At 41.7% G+C, this 17,957-nt stretch overlaps 1 protein-coding gene across 2 annotated transcripts in view; it reads right to left on the minus strand.

Moving 5' to 3' along the window:
* Positions 1–1,288: 1,288 nt before the first annotated feature.
* Positions 1,289–17,957, minus strand: part of AKAP10 (A-kinase anchoring protein 10) — a 38,826-nt gene continuing 22,157 nt past the window's right edge. For both annotated transcript variants that reach the window (XM_029082230.2, XM_007672517.3), the window contains 11 exons: positions 15,219–15,317; positions 14,300–14,384; positions 13,061–13,184; positions 11,655–11,791; positions 9,778–9,922; positions 9,508–9,684; positions 7,480–7,589; positions 6,341–6,423; positions 5,882–5,934; positions 4,775–4,870; positions 1,289–2,907 (listed from right to left, as the gene is read on the minus strand). In XM_029082230.2, the coding sequence (XP_028938063.1) occupies positions 2,902–2,907; positions 4,775–4,870; positions 5,882–5,934; positions 6,341–6,423; positions 7,480–7,589; positions 9,508–9,684; positions 9,778–9,922; positions 11,655–11,791; positions 13,061–13,184; positions 14,300–14,384; positions 15,219–15,317 (1,115 nt within the window). In that variant the 3' untranslated portion in view covers positions 1,289–2,901. The remainder of the gene's footprint in view (positions 2,908–4,774; positions 4,871–5,881; positions 5,935–6,340; positions 6,424–7,479; positions 7,590–9,507; positions 9,685–9,777; positions 9,923–11,654; positions 11,792–13,060; positions 13,185–14,299; positions 14,385–15,218; positions 15,318–17,957) is intronic.

Consider the following 17,957-nt stretch of genomic DNA (forward strand, 5'->3'; position numbering starts at 1 on the left):
CACATCAGCGTCATTAGCGTAACTTGGCATTCTGGTTTCCCATTTGGCCGGGGAGGGAGTGGATGAGATGTGCCACTAGAGGGGAAGCAAAGAGAGCCAGCTGGCCTACCAAAGGTGTGATGAACAACAGCTTGCTCATGCCATTTTCCAAGAGCACCTGCTTCTGCTTCCTTAAAGCCACACTGCCGGATCCTGCAGCTAGTGACTGCTCAGGCCCCAAGTGGCATCTGGGTCACTTTGGTCGTGAATGCAGAACCACTGGATTGCATCGATGGTTTGGGAGCTCTGGGCCTTCTGACCCCCAAACTTGCAGGGACACTTGCAAATCTGGGAGAAAAATCGAACTGGAAAGTGGTTTAGCTACCACTACAATGGTACTGAGCCTTGCAGAAATCACACCACCATTTGTGTCTATTGAGATGACATTAAAGTTCTGGTGGGACTGTGTTCTGCAAAATTATCAACAGACTGTATTAAACTGATCAATATTTTTACAGTCAATCACCTGGACAGGGGAGAGAGATGGTGATTCTATATTAAACAGAAATGTTTTCATTTTATTTCAAAGGATTTAAGAAAAAGTTTGAGAAGTCAATTTCCTCCAGGGCTGGTGCAGTTCTCCTCCTCTAGATTTATTTATATGCTCATTGTGGGCAGGGAACATGTCTACCAACTCCATTATATTGTATTCTTCCAAGTGCTTAGTAAAGTGCTCTGCACACAATAAGTGCTCAATAAATATGATGACTGATTCAAAGATGGGGTGTAATATAGGCCCTAGGTCTTGGAAACATGCCAGTATGATCTTCGAGGGGGGCCAAATCCTCCTCACCTCTGAGATTTGCTCTAGAGTAAAAATGATAGGCAGAGAAAGTGAAAGCATGTACTCAATGCGTTTTTAAAAAATCCCAAACTATCTTAGAGGCTTTAAAAGTTGTTACTCCAATATATGCAGCGCCACCAAATAGTATCTCCAAGAACACATTTTATTCCTGTAGTTTGTATTGCTTTTCTATTATGAATAGTGAAATGAACTATTTTGTAAAAAACAAAAACTCAAAAGACTCCCAGCAAGATTGGTTAAACACTGAGTTTTCATCTGGCAAGAGTGGCCATGACTTCAACTCCTGACATCCGGAGGCTTCTAGTCGATATGGACTTACCTACACTAGAATGGATAGAATCACACACACTACATTCTAAATTTCTTTTTTATAAAGCAAATTAAAAAAACACTTGTTTTTAGTTAACAGATACAAGGGAAAAGACACAGAAGCCCCTCAAAACAGAAAATTGACACAACTTTTAATATTTTTTATATATATAGATATATTTTAAATCAAACACAATTAAATAGAATATGGTTTAAGTACATGAATACTTGGGCATAAGAGGAATAAAGAGGTGGTACATAGTACCAAAAACCAATACACAGCCTTTTTGCTTCTTCTGGTTGATGACAAAACAGTGTGCCGCTAAACAATCAAATATTGCAACAGAATAAACATTCTCTATCCAGTCAAGATTTCTGAACGTAGGAGGATTGGTAATTTTTTATAAAGTGATTTTTTTTTCAGTCTTTTTTCGATAAAAAGCCATTACAGGAAAAGGGCACCCTCTTTGCCCCTCCCGCCTCCCCAAACAACAGTATGCCATGACAAGATGTTTGCCAAAATAAAATGGAGTGTAACCCTGGTTGGGTTTCTTGCAGAATTTCTTCATGGTTTTAGGCCTTGAAAGACTAGAAGTATGGTGAGTGGTGAGGTGAGTCTGCTTACTGTTTGGGTTATGGATTTGGTGTGGGGTCAAGACTGGAGGTGGGGAAGGGGTGGGAGATAGAAGTTCCAAACTTCAAAATGAAAAGGAGAGGAGTGGTTAGTCTTAATTAAAAAAAAAAATTAAAAAAAAGCCCCAAACCAGTCCTATCTGAGAAAAGACAGCTTGAGTTGAGAACAGCCCCTAGGTAAAAATTGGGAGTGAGTTGTGGTGGTGGGGTTTTTTCCCCATCTTTTCTATGTGTATTTTTGAAGAATTACATTAGAGAGCAGCGTCCAGGGAGCACAGTTCTGAACTTGATGCTCACATGGCACAGTGGATTTGACTCTGAGACTCTCTTAGTACCAGAGGGCTTATGCAGATGAGAGGCCAGTTTGTAAATAATCTGCATCTCAGAAGCAAGTCAGACAAGATGGAAAGTGTACAGTGCTGCCATAGGCAAGGACAGTAACACTGTCAAGTCTTCACTCCTAACCTAACAACTTCCTTCAAAATGAATGCCTTGGTGAAGGAAGGAAAAATACAACTTATTTTACAATTAATACTCACCTAGTTCAAGTACAGAAATTAAACGGATATCACTTCATACCTCTCCCTAATCGGCATGTCTGACCAAGTGACGGATTCCACTTTTCCATTTAGTGAGGACAAGGGGTTCCACTATCTTTCATGCCCCCCGCCTGTTGCCCATGGGGTGTGTGTTTATTACCTGTGGTGTTGGCATTAGAAACTAGAACAAAATCTTTCCCACCCCCTAGGGTGTGGCCCAACTCTGCTCCAGAAGTTTGGATCAACAACGGTCTCTTAGAAATGGCTTTGGGTTTTGCAAAGGCCAGGATACTTTTCCAACAGTGTCTAAGAATGGTCTCTTCGCCTCTTCTAGTCCCACATTGTAGGAGCTCCACGTGCAACAATATATATATGTGTGTGTATATATTATCTGCACTTTGCAGTGGAGGCCCCAGACTGCTCCGCTCCCCATTTTCCCCGCTGAAACGATGGCGATCGGTCGGCTAGCAAGGCGTACAGTACTTCGTTTTCATTGGCTGTGTTAAAGAGGATCCACCAAAAGGAAAGACTTTACATAGCTTCAAAAACAGATTTCCTTATTCTGATGTCTAAAAATCACAGCTGAAAAACAGGAAAGAAAAAATACAAAATAAGATTCCTTCTACAGTTATTAGTGGGGAAGTAGACCTCTCTACAGGGAAACAGCGTGGCTCAGTGGAAAGAGCACGGGTTTACGAGTCAGAGGTCATGGGTTCTAATCCCGGCTCCGCCACCCGTCAGCTGTGTGACTTTGGGCAAGTCACTTCACTTCTCTGTGCCTCAGTGACCTCATCTGTAAAATGGGGATTAAGACTGTAAGCCTCACATGGGACAACCTGATTACCCTGTATCTACCCCAGCGCTTAGAACAGTGCACGGCACATAGTAAGCACTTATATACCAACATTATTATTATTACTGGTATTATGCAGATGTGGTAAGACACGGCAGCACAACCTTGGCTTCCAAGAGTAATATATGCACGTAAAGACAGTTGAAAATGACAATAGTTTCATTTCCTTATTTAGGTTCAGCTCCTCTGAAAATATCCACTGGCTTTAAGGGTTCCATTTTCCAAACAAGTCTTCTCTGCCTATCCTAATCATTAGCTAAATGGCTGCAGATATTTTAGTTCTGAACTATCAGATAAAGAATTACCTATTTAGACAAATAATCAGGTCTATGGAGTATAGAAAATAGGAACAAATTTGGAACTAGGGACTTTGTTCCAATTTGGGATTCATTCAGCAATATCTTCTAAATCTAGATGGAAGCTGAATTTCACAACCTGCTTAGCACTGACACTTTAACCACAAAACATTAGAGGGGAACAAAGAAAATGTCTCAAGTGTCTTTTGGTGCATTACAAGCCAAAACTAAAGGTTTATCCAGAAAACACAATTTCTTGAAGACCAAAACTCTATAAATGTATGAATATTGAAAACTTCTTAAATAGTATGAGGGTGCTTCAGACTTCCCCCAAATCCATACCAAGACAATACTATGGTGAGTGATAGAGGTGCTCTGTAACCTGAAGGGGAAGCTGTAGGCTGCCCAATGATAGACTTGATGACTACAACATCAAACTGCTCTTAAATGAGTTGTTTCGTCAAATAAAACATTCCCACATACATCTGGGCCCCTTCAGTAAGGAAAGGGACACAAATTCCCTTTAATAAACATAAACGTAGGTAGAGGCAAACAACAGAATCAAGGAACAGCATAACTAAGGGCCCTCTAGCTAGCTGGTCCTCTCACCTGAAGTTCTGGGACCACACAGTCAAAATATCCCCTAGCTGGGAATGAAGATACTGGCACTTTCAGTTTTTTAAACATTTTATATTTAAAAGGGAGAGAGAGTGGCCTAAAGGAAAGAACCTGAGCCTGGGAGTCAAAGGACCTGGGTTCTAGTCCAGGCCCCGCCACTTGCCGCTTTGTGATATTGAGCAAGTCAATTCACTTCTGTGTCTCAGTTTCTTCACCTGTAAAACAGGGATTTAATACCTGTTCTGGCTCCCACTTAACTTTGAGAGTCCCATGTGGAGCAGGCACTCTGTCCAATCTGATTATCTTATACCTATCCAGCACTTAGTTCAGTGCTTGGCAACAAAGTAAGCACTTAAATATGGTCACTGTCCTTATTAAAAGGATACTTTTTATACGAAGAAAGAAATCAAAACATTTAATCAGTGGTACTAATACAGTGTTGCACCTCCTCCTCCTCCTATTTTTTTTAAATGGTATTTAAGTGTTTACTATGTGCCAGACACTCTATTAAGCATGGGAGTGGATACAAGCTAATTAGGTTGGATACAGCCCCTCTCCGATATGGGGCTCAAGGTCTTAATCCCCATTACTATTACTACAACTCCTCCACCTCCTCCACTTCCCCATCCTCATAAAAGCCCACAGTTTCCCCACAGATCAGGCTAGATTGTGACTGACTTACCTTGGTAGATTTCTCTAATGGCTGATCATATTGTGCCTGCTGCATTACATCATTGACTATCATTTTAGCTATCTTCCAGGCCATCTCTTCTTGGGCCTAAAAGAAATCACGCCTGAAGGTTATTCCAGATTATTTTCAGCAGTTAACATTGCCCAAAGCTTCACACCCCATTTTGATGTTAGGAATGGTTTCATAGAAACTTTCCTGCCTTAGTAAGTCTAATCATTTTCATTAGTTTTAATTGAAGGAAGGTTCATGTGCACTGTGGGAGGGAGCTTAGTTTATGAATCTGTCCTCAGTAGATTAAAATGGAATTAAGTTTCGTTTAAATGTAGGTGGCCCTGCTTTACTGTGAGGATGTGGGGCTGAGGGTAAAAGACGGCTGGGTTCCTAATGCGGCAGGGAAAAAGCAGGATACCAAGACTTGGCCAGGAAAATCTGGTAGAAGTCCTGGGACCAAGAATGGAGATTTAAGGCCCTGAAAGCCCCTCTCCTCCTCCTCATCTTGAGGAGGAATTGTGAAAAGAATGTTGGCAAAGACTAAAGATAAGGGCCTGCCCTTGCTTTACACTGATACCTCACCAAGACTCAAACCTATTGGGGAGAAAAGGGCAAGAGGTCTGTCTCCAGTGGCCCAAATCCCTGGGGTCATTCTGGGCTTTCCCCCAAGACTAGTGAATGAGGGTTCTAGTCCCAACACCACCTCGCCATGAATCGTTGTGTACAAAAAGAATCAGGGAAAAGGGAGGGTAGAAACCTAACCACGCTACCTGCCACCACTGAATGGTGTATGGGAATGAGAAGCATATGACTGTCACACAATTCCCAGCCCTCCTCAGTACTCTCCAGAATTTACTTAAAGAGCCACAAAAAACTCATAGCACCCAAGGAAAATGTTAAGTTTCTTCATGTACTCTCAAAGGGGAGTCCCAAAGACTCTCAGTAAGCCAATCCAAATGAACAAAATTCAATCGCATTTATTGAGCACTTACTGTGTGCAGAGCACTGTTCTAAGCGCTTGGGAGAATACAATACGACAATAAATGACATATTCCCTACCCACAGCAGTTGACAAGACCCCTACTAGTACAGTGAAACTGAAGTTACCTCATCAGTGTTTCCTTGTACCCATTTCTTCATAGCTTGGGAGAACATGGATCCTAATACGAAAAAATATTCATTACAATTTAGCAGCAAAAGGTGTAGAATTCAATAGTCATCAACGACTGACTCTATACAAAGAATACAGTTGGTTCATGGCTTCTAATGATCACCTCCAGGAAACCAATGTGGTTTTCAAAACCTCCTTTTCTAATTGAAAACAATCACTGAGAGGCTGGGATGCATTACCAAGGAGCACATGATGCAAAGTGCATTTAGTTAAATTCTTTACAAGAATATTTGCACTTCCAAGCTTTTCTTTTCAGTGCGAACACTCTCCAGGGAGGTTTGGCGAATTGAAAAAAGGACGTGTAATTTGTCTCACAGAACTTCTAAGTCCCAAGTACCTGCAACTGAATCAACATGAATGAAGACTTAATGGAATTTGTGAAGAGGCACACAAACCTTTGGATTTCTTTACATCGGGCTCAGGTTCAGATTCTCGGATGAACTGCCCCAAGTCACTGACTCTCCCGAATGTCATCTTCCTAAAGGAAGAGAAAAACCAAGGAAAGAAACTCAGTCATAGTTACCATTGAGAGGAAGTGTTGAAATGCTACAGGCTGGAGCAAGGCCCAACTCAAGCTATCTGAATGAAAGCAGGTTGGGGAATTATCTTATTGACGGCCACCCTGAAGACATAAGAACTATCATTTTAGCCACCTAGGCAACTCCATCTCTCAGCTGACAATTCACAAAAATCCTGTTGGCAAAGGAAAACTCTCTGAAGAAAACTCCATCTACATACTTTATTTCTGAACCTTTTTGCAAAACTCCAAGATTAATTTTACACCGTGAAACTTTTCCTTCACTTGTGGGCAAAGCAGTTACTACATAAGATGGGAGCTGTGTCATTATTTTTAGCTCCTTGTCACATCACTGAGTTAAGGTCCTACATTACTCTGAAAAATGATATGGTATCTCATTGGTCTATGACTGTGTAACCAAATAGTCCGATTCCTTCTCAAGGGATGAGCCCTGTCCCCTGCAGAATCTGGCCTAATCTGGAATTCACTCTTTCTGTCAAATGTGGCCGAATAAACTCTAAAAAGGGAACATAGCTTAGAGTTTAGTGGGCCACATTTGCTCATCGCATGCACCAGAAACAAAATACTTATGGGGAGAAAAGCCAGAGGGGAATAAGCAAATCCTCCTTTCAGTGCCAGATCCAGTTACAGAATAAACATCCAAGGTGTTAAGAGATGACCACCTTTGCAAGTTTTCATTAACCAACTCTTTTTATGTTGCTAATTTTTTCATTAACCATCCTTCAAAGGAAGATTTGTGTCTTGTTTCCCCACTGGATTATAAAACCCCTAAGGACAGGAATTATATCTTTTGTTTCTCTTGTACTCTCCCAGGTGGTCTGCACTCAGGAAAGATCAGAAATAGCAGTGATAGAGATTTTTTGACTGCAATTGTTAATACCTAGTTCTTCTAATACATGTATTGCTAAAATATGTAACGGAAATAGCCTACAGCTGAGGAGCTTGGAAACAATATATAGGAGTCAGGATAATGGAAAAGAGTACAGCCAATCTTACCCTGCATATGTTCGTTGATATAAAGATTCTGGATCCAGGCTTGCAGCATCTACAATTATTGCTTCATCAAAATTTTTCAGGATTTTAACATTAGCCTTTTTCACACTTGACTACAACAGAAATTCTAAATATTAGTGCCTCATGCAGAAAACAGATCAATCTTTGATTTTTTTTTGTGTGACACACCTAGGAAATGTTTGCTTCAGGGCCTAAGAAAGATCTGCCCTGACCCTCAAACAATCCTTAATAAAAAGAACAATATGTTGAAGCCAAATGAAAGTTTCACTGCCAAAGGAATGTATAAAACTTCAATGCCTGCTATGGACACATTCTTCCCTGCTCATTCTGACTCCCAGGCCTGTGCTTTATCCACTAGGCCACACTGCTTCTATTATTTATTTATTCATAAATTTAGGAGAGCAACATGCCTTAACTTCCTAGATATCGGCTTGAGATTTTTCTGAACTAAAGAGTCAATGATAAGGGGCGGACGAGACTATTTCCCCTCCCCTCCTGCCCTACTCACAGTGCTTTGTCCCAGCTCGGGCACCAGAGAGAAAACGGCCCAGATTAAAAGATTTGTGAGTCAGCAGTTGACTGACCTCACTGTCTTAAATCTAACCCCAGCTCAAAGCATGGTGCTTGGTCCATAAGCAAGTGCCATCTGAGTCCCATAATAAAAATAAAAATGTCCAGCCCCTCAAATCTGGTCCCCACCAGGGGCATTCTCTCTCGGTTTATATCCCCTATTACCAATTGCCGAAGACCAAGATTCTGAATGATCTGAACAGCATTTAACCAACCACTCCTTATCTCAGTGGGAAACACCTCCAGTAACCACAGCCTGAACTTTAACATGCGTCTGTCCTTAAGAGGAGCCATTTGCTGAATACCATCGGCCCTTCATTGCTCTCCACCCCTAGAACTGCCTCCTGCCTGCCTGGCTCTCAACTCAAGCTGCATCAGTGGACCTGAGGCCAACTAAGTTCTGGAAAAAGATGTATGTCACTGCTCAGCCCTGATGTGGGGGGTATTTGAAGAGGTGCCATTGATGAAAACAGGAAACCGATCCTAGGATCAGAACAGCAAAAGGACTCAGCTTTGCTTTCCCTGAAGGGAAATGTTGCCTTCAGATATCTGATTTAGACGAGTCAAGGATCAGAACTCCTCCTATCCCTGACATTCTTTCAAAATGAGACCGGAAGAGCTTTCCAATTCATTTAAATTACATTTTTATTTGTGTAGTTCCAAATTAAAGAAAAAAAACTCTGTTTTACTAAGCGCTGGGGTATATGGTTATCATCAATATGTGACCTATTAAGGAACATCATTAATGCAAGTGGTAAACTTGCTCATCCAGCGGCCAATTAGCCCACTCCAAGGGGGTGAGCTTAGGCTGTGAATGATCCCGTCATAAATGTTTGGGATGAGAGTACCTAACCTCATCTGAGGGGAGAATCTTCTTGGGTATTTCTCCCCCAAAATGCTGAAGACCTGAATTGTAAGATAAAAGGTTGTAAAACTGGTCTTTCTACTCCATTGATCGTCTTTATGGGAAAATGCAAAAAGCAGTGCTTTGGGTTATAAATCCATATTTCGGATTTACATCTGACAAAGCTTAAGTCAAAATTAAATGGGGAGAAAAGCCACTCTTCTCATGGCAAAAAGCAAAATGGGGGGAAAAAGTATTTTTATATTTTGTGCCCTAAAATAATGTACCAACCCATTCTAGTTAGAAGATGGCTTTTATACAGACCCTCTAGGCTTCTTCACTTTCTTGCTAATATGCTGGGTCAGGCTCTGGAATAAAATTCCTTCAGGGAATGTAGCATTCTGTGGATTGCCTTGTGTGCCTTGCTTAGTCAACCACATCCAGCCTGAACTACAAACATATAATTTCTCACTTAATTTCCAAATTAAAGGTAGAATTTGGGGGCCTAAACAACTTTCCTATCAATAATTTTTCATCAAAGGATTCTTGCTCTGGGGCACCTCATCAGGGGAGCCAGGAAGAGAGCGATTCTTTACCTGAGAAGCTGAGCTCTCCGAACCACTTGAATGAGACTCACTGTCAGGAGGGCTACCGGGGCCGTGAACGATCAGTGCAATATTCCCTCCTGCAAACTCATCTCCCCGAACTGAATGGATGAGATCATTCAAGTACTTGTAATAAAGGTTGCTGGACAAGAAGCCAGGTAAAAACACCTATGAGAGAGAACAAGCACTGGCTTTAATGAATGAGTGGAGAAAGGGCACTCCTGAAAGCAAAGGGGACTGGGGAGAAGCCCAATCTGTCACCTTCTCCATGGTGGTCCAAGCCTGACGTAGTGGAGTTGTGAAACAGTTCGGGAGGGGCCCTCCTTCCCTGCAGATATTGGATTCGATCTCTAATCGTACAAAGTCATCAAATCCAAGCGGGTGCGTGGCTTGAAGGGAGAAGTACCTAAGACAAAACAATAATGATGGCATTTGTTAAGCGCTTAATACGTGTCAGGCACTGTTCTAAGTGTTGCTAATCGAGTTGGACACATATTACAGATGAGGTAACTAAGGCACAGAGAAGTTAAGTGACTTGTCCAAGGTCACACGGCAGACAAGTGGCAGAGCCGGGATTAGAAGCCAAGTCCTACTGACTCCCAGGCTCATGCTCTATCCACTGGGCCACAGTGTGACCTATGAGCAAACAAAGACCACTGGCAAACCATTTCAACCCCACCGCATGGCCTACAAAAAGCCACAAAAAGTTCACGGTCTGGGAAGTCAAGCCTGAAACCGCAGCCTTCCAGGTTCTGGGTCGGGAGCCGAACCGGCCTCAGTCACCGTGGCCCCAAGGGCTCGTCTTTCCCCAAGTCGTGTTCCGCCGGCTGGGGCTTGTCGGTAGGACCCGGGTGAAAAGATCTGGGAGGGGATAGGTGGTGGCCCAGCGTGTGTTGTGCTGGGGCTCCAGTGCCCCTGGATGCTCCCTTTATTTAGAAAAATCCTTTCCCTCAGAAAAGGGCTTGGTCTGGACCCATTCCAGAGTCCAGGACTGTAATGGCATTTTCTTCTAATTGTTACCTTTCCCTAGCATCGCTAGGTGGCACTACAAACCGAGCAAGAAGCTGATGATGATTAAAGACTGAAGAAAATCCCTGAATCAAGGACAAAAATAACCCCTCTGAGCTCATCCTTGGAAGAAAGACTCATGAGGAAATGGAAAAACAGCATCTGGGCCACTCTGCTGATTAATTACACAGACATTGCTGACATAGCAGAAGAGCTAGGTGCCAAGAACCCTGCCTTCACCCCTTCTCTCCAAGCCAGGATAAAGTCCCACCCTTTTTGTAAGACTCCAAGGTGACATAGAGGTTAGAAATGTGGCTCTTCCTAACAGCTCAGGAATTTTCAATACAATCCCGAGCCGTGTAGAGCAGCTTCAATTTGGCACTGTGTTAACCCCTTCTAAGTAGGTACTTACAGAAAACCTATTTTTAATCAGGAAGTAGCTAGGCATGAAATTATTTCCCGTTGTGTAAGTTTAAGGCAGCTTCTTTACTTAACTGCATTATGGCTTCATGTAAGGAACCAACCCTACACCATTGTATTATTGAGCTGAGAGGGAACTAATCCTACAGCACTTAGGTACATAGCTATAAATTATATATTATGTATTTATAGTCATGTCTCTTTTTTTTCCAGTGTTATTTGTTAAGTGCTTACTATGTGCCAGGCTCTTTACTAAGGGTTGGGGAAGATACAAGGTAAGTGCGTGGGTAGAGTCCTGATCCCGCATAGGCTTCACAGTCTTAATTCCCACTTTACAGATGAGGTAACTGAGGCGCAGAAAATCAAGGTCACACAGCAGACAAGTGGTGGAGTCGGGATTAAAATCCAGGTCCCCTGGCTCTAGGCCATGCTGCTTCTCCACACCGTCCACTCTAGACCATAAGCTGGTTGTGGGCAGGGAACATGTCTACCATTCTGTGGTACTGTACCTTCCCAAGCACTTAGGACAGTGCTCTGCACATAAGTGCTCTATAGATACCTTTGATGATAATGAAGTGGCATCGCTTTGTAAAAGGAATGCTATTAAAAAAAACAAACACTGAAGCACAACACCTCCAAGTGAATTTAAGACGCATCTACTAAACAGTTTTATATTCACCAACATAAAATTGGGTAAAGGACCGACTCACTTGTCATATAAGATCATAGCATCATTCTGTGCCTCCTGCCCGTCGTATTGGCCTTCTTTGGCAGCAAGTTGAGATTGGAAGTTATCTGCTGCCAACCAGAACTGCAAAATATTCACAGCATCCTCCTTCTCCATGTACTGGAAAGGATAAATAAGATAAAGAAAAATATGCAAGAGAGAAGCACTCCCTTTCTCCCATTGCCCCTGCCCCAAATAATGGAGTATGGTATGACAGTCGACATGAAGATAAAGCTAACACAATTTGTTAATTTCTATATCAATTGGCCTTCTCTTCCCCAAAAATACTCACCTCCTGTTAATGGACAAAGAGTCATATAGTCTGTTAGAACACTAGCTATACTAATTGGAGTTACCCCATAGCCCATGCCCCTCAACTAAAAAACCAAAAAGAAAGGCAAGTGCTTTATTTCACCATTTTTGGGCAAAAACAGTGCTCCCTGTAGTCCTCAGCAAATGTGGGGAAGAACTCATCCTAACTGAGAGATGCTTATCTCACCACCACAAAAGGTACAGCAGGAGGCTGTGGGGCTTGTTTGTACCACTGATGTTTTAAAAAGACTGTGGGTCACTGTAGTTAGCAACACTGGTTATGCCATTAGTCTTGCACCACTAAGACAACTGCCAAAACCAGGTAAGCACTGTTGCAGTAAATGTGCCCCAGGCATAACCACTTACTCTAGTGAATGCTTTCTTGAGCAACACTATTGGCCAGCCAAGGAGTGACAGCATAAGAGGATACTTACTAACTAGACAATTCTTTCCCTCTGCAAGCCTTCTTACAACTCACCCAACCTGAAAAATACTTCATGTTTCCATAGTTCGCACTATCAAAAAACCTCATGAATATATTAGTTCAACTACGCCTCACACAATTCATTCTTGCAAGGGTATTATATCATCATAAGAAATGTTCATTGTCCTATGAAACCCCAGACACAACAAACTGGTAACTGATAAACTGATTCTTCCATGTCATGTGTTTTCACTACAGGGCTTCGAGCGAACACTGATGGAAAATTAGAAAGTGTTTTTCCGACAGCACTCGTCTGCTGGAATAGAACGTGAAGGGATACTGGAAGGAAAGCCTGTGCACATGTACATGGCATCAGCCAAACAAGTTGACTGAAGTGTGAGTTTTCCTTAACTTGGAGTTCAAAAAGGATCTAGCACCCCTCCTGCCACCATAATAGAACAACTGAGTGTATGTTAATGGAATTACTTTCCTCTGAACTGTATTTTCCCTTTCACCTGCCTAACTCATCAGCCCAAAGAAAAAAATTGATTCTACTTTCGGGAATACTATGGCATTCTTCTTCTATGTTTTCCCCTTAAACTATTTTAGGACACAAATGATCTGCAGTCTAGAGTGAAAGGAAATGACATTACCTCAGAGAAATAAAACAGGGCCGATTCACAGAAGAGAATATCAGCCAGGTAAACAGTCCCACTGGTCAGCACTTCAATTTGGTATTTACAGAAATGGTGACTTCGCAAAAACTCACTAAAGTGCCTGTATGTGGAAGAAATGGCAAAATCTGAGGATTTTACGATCAAATAAATTTTCATTATGAAAACCACAATTTCCCCAATTCTTGAGTGTTTATTGGTACAGAGGCTCCAAACTGGAATCCAGATTAGCATCATCCCATGGGTTTAACAATGTAGAACTTCATACCATCTGTCACAATTAAGCAAGGTGGTTGTAATAAGGCAGAAGGCAGAAAGTGCGAGGGAAGCTTCTTGTAGGCAGGGAACATATCTTCCAACCCTATAGTGGCTCATACAGCGCTTAGCACACAGTAAGGACTCAATAAATACCACTGATTCATTTACTGATTGAATTAAGCCCTTTTTTGGGCTTGCACTCATTAATGAGGAAGCCAGAAAAAAAACCTAGAGTGCCACAGTGTCACAGCTACATAATGCAGAGATGCTAAAGAGCTGTGTCCAAACATACAAAATCCTGATAAAAATTTACATCAGAGATAGACAATACTCTTAATGTCTTATTTGCCCTACATAGCATGAAATTATTTTATATACCAACAAGAGCAGTACACATAGATTTGTTTTACAGTACATAAGTTTAAAAAATAATGAAAATTTTAAAATAGCAACCGAGTATTCTATAATGCAGGTCTTCAATACTAAGAAAATAGTAGACTCAATAACCATTTTCTTAAATAAAAAGCCTTTCGAATTGCTAGTTATTTTAACTAATTGAAGAGCACCCAGAAATATAAATGCACGATCATATTCACAAACATTAAGGACACCCTTAAATATACTTTCTTCTCACTGTTTAAGGTATAGTGGATAAAGCATAGGCCTGGGAGCCAAAAGTCATGGGTTCTAATCCTGAATCTGCCATTTGTCTGCAGTGTGACCCTGCAAAGTCATTATACTTCTCTGTGCCTGTTACCTCATCTGTAAAATGGGGATTGAGATTGTGAGCCCCACATGGGACAGGGACTGTGTCCAACTTGATTTGCTTATATCCACCCCAGTGCTTAGTACAGTGCCTGGCACACAGTACGTGCTTAAATACCACCATTATTATTATTACTACTGTCAAATAGAAAAGGCTTCAAGTAGTTCAATGAAAAATTCATTAAGTCAACTTACTCTTGTTCCATGGCGCTAAACACTATTGACTGTGCCATAATAAAACAATTAGGATCCACATGTCCATCTTCCCCACAAATCTTTGCTGTAAAGGAATTTACAGGTCACTTACTTGAAAGGAAAACAGGTCACACACTGCATTACATGTTCAAAGCCCTAGCTTTATTCATCTGACATTAATACATGAAAAAGTGGAATGTGGAATATAGGGGAAAAAAGGAAATAGTTTTCTTCTGAATTACTCTTGCATTAATTGCATGAAATGACATTACTCTAATAGGCAAGGACCTGTTTGTACATTTTTAGTAAAAAATGTGTAAGCGCTATTTTCCTCTGCAATACATTGAGGGAATATAGGATGAGCGGGAGGAGAGTAACCTGCCCACCCAAACATACAGTGTGTTCCCCACACCTACCTGGGCTGCACAAAGCAGACAGAGGGCTGGCCCCAGGGTTGGAGGGAAAGGCCACTCCTTGAATAGCTACAACTAGATTCTTAAATTCATCAGCAGTACACTACTGGGTGAAAGCTTGGGTATGTGTACCATTAACCCACGGAGATGTGTGCGCACATTCACAGCTGTTCTTCTGACAGTGCGCCTTTACCTCATAGAATATGAGCTGCTGTTGCTGCTTGTCACAGATCATATGCCTTCAATACTCATGTAACATTTCTGTACATTTGTTTTTCTTTGGTTACTGTGCTTCAGCTCCTGGAGCTTTGTATTTCCTTTTACACTGATATATCTACCCTGCTTCCCCATTAGACTTTTAAGGGAGGAACTGAACTTTGTTTTTCCCCTGAAACTTCCTACAAAACCTGCTAAAGTGCGTGTGTGTATGCACACAATCACATGATCAATACCATGCTTCCATTCTTCCCTCCAGAGGGCATGCCGGTGGTCCACTTGCTTCTTACCTACTATATCGTTTCTCATTGCCTCTGTAATAGGGATTGGTTTAGCAGCATCTGGAGATATATATTTGGTAAAAGTATTCACTGCATCCCGTTCTATACCTGGAGGGGAAAAATACAACCACAACTTCAATGAGAAGACCAGACTGCACTTGTAAGCACTTGGGAGAAAAGATTAGATCCTCTTCTCCCCAGAATCTACACGGGAATCCAACCCAGAAACCAATAAGCAGACGGATGGTGAGTCCATAAATTCAAGCTCTCTGTATTTTCACCTAGTCACTAATTCATACAAAGCTACTTCTCCTTCTTCTTCCTTTCTGTAAATTACTTTAGTATCTCAAGCCCTCTGTGTTTTTTCCTAGACACTAACTCAAGTACATAGCTACTTTTCCTTCTTCCTCCTATCTGTTATTATTTTAGGATCTGCCTCCATCCTGGAATCTAAGCTCCTTGAAGGCAGGGATCATGTCTATTAACTCTGATGCATTCTCCCAAGTGTTAAGTACAGTTCTCTGCTCTCAGCAGGAGCACAATAAATACAATTGATTGATCAGATAGTTCTTCTGAGGACAGAAAAGTGTAGACTGGTGATTGGTTTTTATGCTCACAAAATCGCCCCCATCCAAACCTCAGGGAAGACTATTGATATTTAATTTTTAAAGTATCTGTATTAGAGGCAGGATTCAGAGGATCCTCCAGAATGATTGGCATAGCCAAGAGCTGCAAACACCTAAGAGGCCTTAGCAAATAAACAATGTTTAACTCTAGGACAACACCAAAATCCTACACAGTATCTGATAATCACCTTTCATGGGGAAAAAAAAGACTCTCCAGTGGAGTAGTGCTCTCTGAAAATTACTACAAAAAGGCAGGCTTCTTTACCCACAAAAATCAAATAAAGCATTACCTTTCAGAAACATAACATTTAGGTTGAACACTCAGGAGCTGCCAAGGGGTCAGGTTTCCATTTATGACACTTTAACTGTTATTACCACTCTAAAATCACAGAGTCAGGCTGACCCTTGAGAGACTTCTGCCTTTAGGCACGTGAGCAGTTAAACCAGCAGGAGGTCTGGTTGTCAATTCTCTCCCTAAGGAACTACAGGGATACAAGCTGCCCAACTCCTGGAGGCCCCATTCCAATCTTTAATCACCCAGATGGTCATGTGGCCTGGGAGTCAGAATAAACTGGGTTCTAACTCCCCGGTCCCACCCCCCTCCTCCCCAAACCATGTATCTGCTGTATGACCTCGGGGCAAGTCAGTTAATGTCTCTGGGGCTCACTTACCTCAAATGTAAAATGGGGATTAAGACCGTGAGTTCCATGTGGGACAAGGACTGAGTCCAGCCTGCTTACCTTATAACTACCCCAGTGCTTAGTACAATGCCTGGCACATTCTAAGTGTTTAACAAATACCATGTCAAAAAAAAGTCTTCCTTGGATCTGATCAAAGTTTCTGTTACTTTAAATTTAAACCCATTTCCTCTTGTAAGCTGGTTATGAACAGGGAACGTATCTGCTAATTCTTTTTCATTCATACTCTCCCAAGCTCTTAGAACAGTGGTCTGCATATAATAAGTGCTCAAAAAATATGACTGACTGACTGACATTGTTTTCCTTGTCTCATGAGAACCAATCGGGGTCTGGATCCTTGCTCCCCTCTGCCCCCCAAAACCCCCACCCCAAACAAACCCTTCAGTTCCTTAAGGGTTTTTGTAAAAGGGCACAGCTTGAACCCTCAATTTATTACACTTCAGGGATAAGAAATTCAACAAAAGATTATATTTCACCAATTTCTGGAGATAACCTCCCCTGTTTACAAAACAGTTTACCAAAGGACCTTCCATAAAAAGAAGAGGCCTTGCAAAATTGCTTACAATTTCCTTTTTCACTTTAAATAAACCTGCCTTTGGGGAACTTGTCAAGCCAGATGTGCTGGAAGGGGAAGCTCAATCTGAATGATTAGGCGATTTTGAAGACAAGTGATACAGGTCTCAGACTTCAACTTTGAACCACTCCTTCCACTTTTGGTAGGTCAAACCAAAAAAATAAGCAACTCAGAGAATACATTCCCCCTCACCAAATGCCTACAAAATTGTGCATGATCTAAGTTTCACATAAATACTACTCTAATAAATACTATAAGTTCCACATGGGTGTTTAGCCTATAGACATTAATGCAGTTATCCTAGATTTATGTTGGAAGGACTGCAGCGCAGGCATTGGGATTTCTGGTCAACCAATACCTTCTGACAGGTTGGGAAGACAGCTGTCATTTGGAAGATCTGCAGGGGGCAAGGAGGGGGGTAGGAGGGAGAGGCCTCACCTATTCTACCTTTCCGGTCATTAGAACATTCCAGCTACTGCCACAGCCTTATCCACATTTCCTTGCCATTATCACCGGAAAGCATCCTGGTCTAGCTTTCACTACTCCCTCCCCTGACAAATATTACTCTAATCAAAGTCCAAATTAAGTTTATCAAAATTCATAACATTTCTCTGCACTTCCTAAACTACCCAAATTGTGGCCATGACCTCTAGGACACTAAAATAATAATAATCATGATGATGTTGGTATTTGTTAAGTGCTTACTATTTGCCCAGCACTGTTCTAAGCGCTGGGGTAGATACAAGGTAATCACGTTGTCCCACGCTGGGCTCACAGTCTTCCTCTCATTTTACAAATGAGGAAACGGAGGCACAGAGAAGTTATGTAACTTGCCCAAGGTCACAGAGCT

This window comes from Ornithorhynchus anatinus, chromosome 17 (assembly GCF_004115215.2).
Source record: "Ornithorhynchus anatinus isolate Pmale09 chromosome 17, mOrnAna1.pri.v4, whole genome shotgun sequence".
In the NCBI taxonomy this organism is placed as follows: Eukaryota; Metazoa; Chordata; class Mammalia; order Monotremata; family Ornithorhynchidae; genus Ornithorhynchus; species Ornithorhynchus anatinus.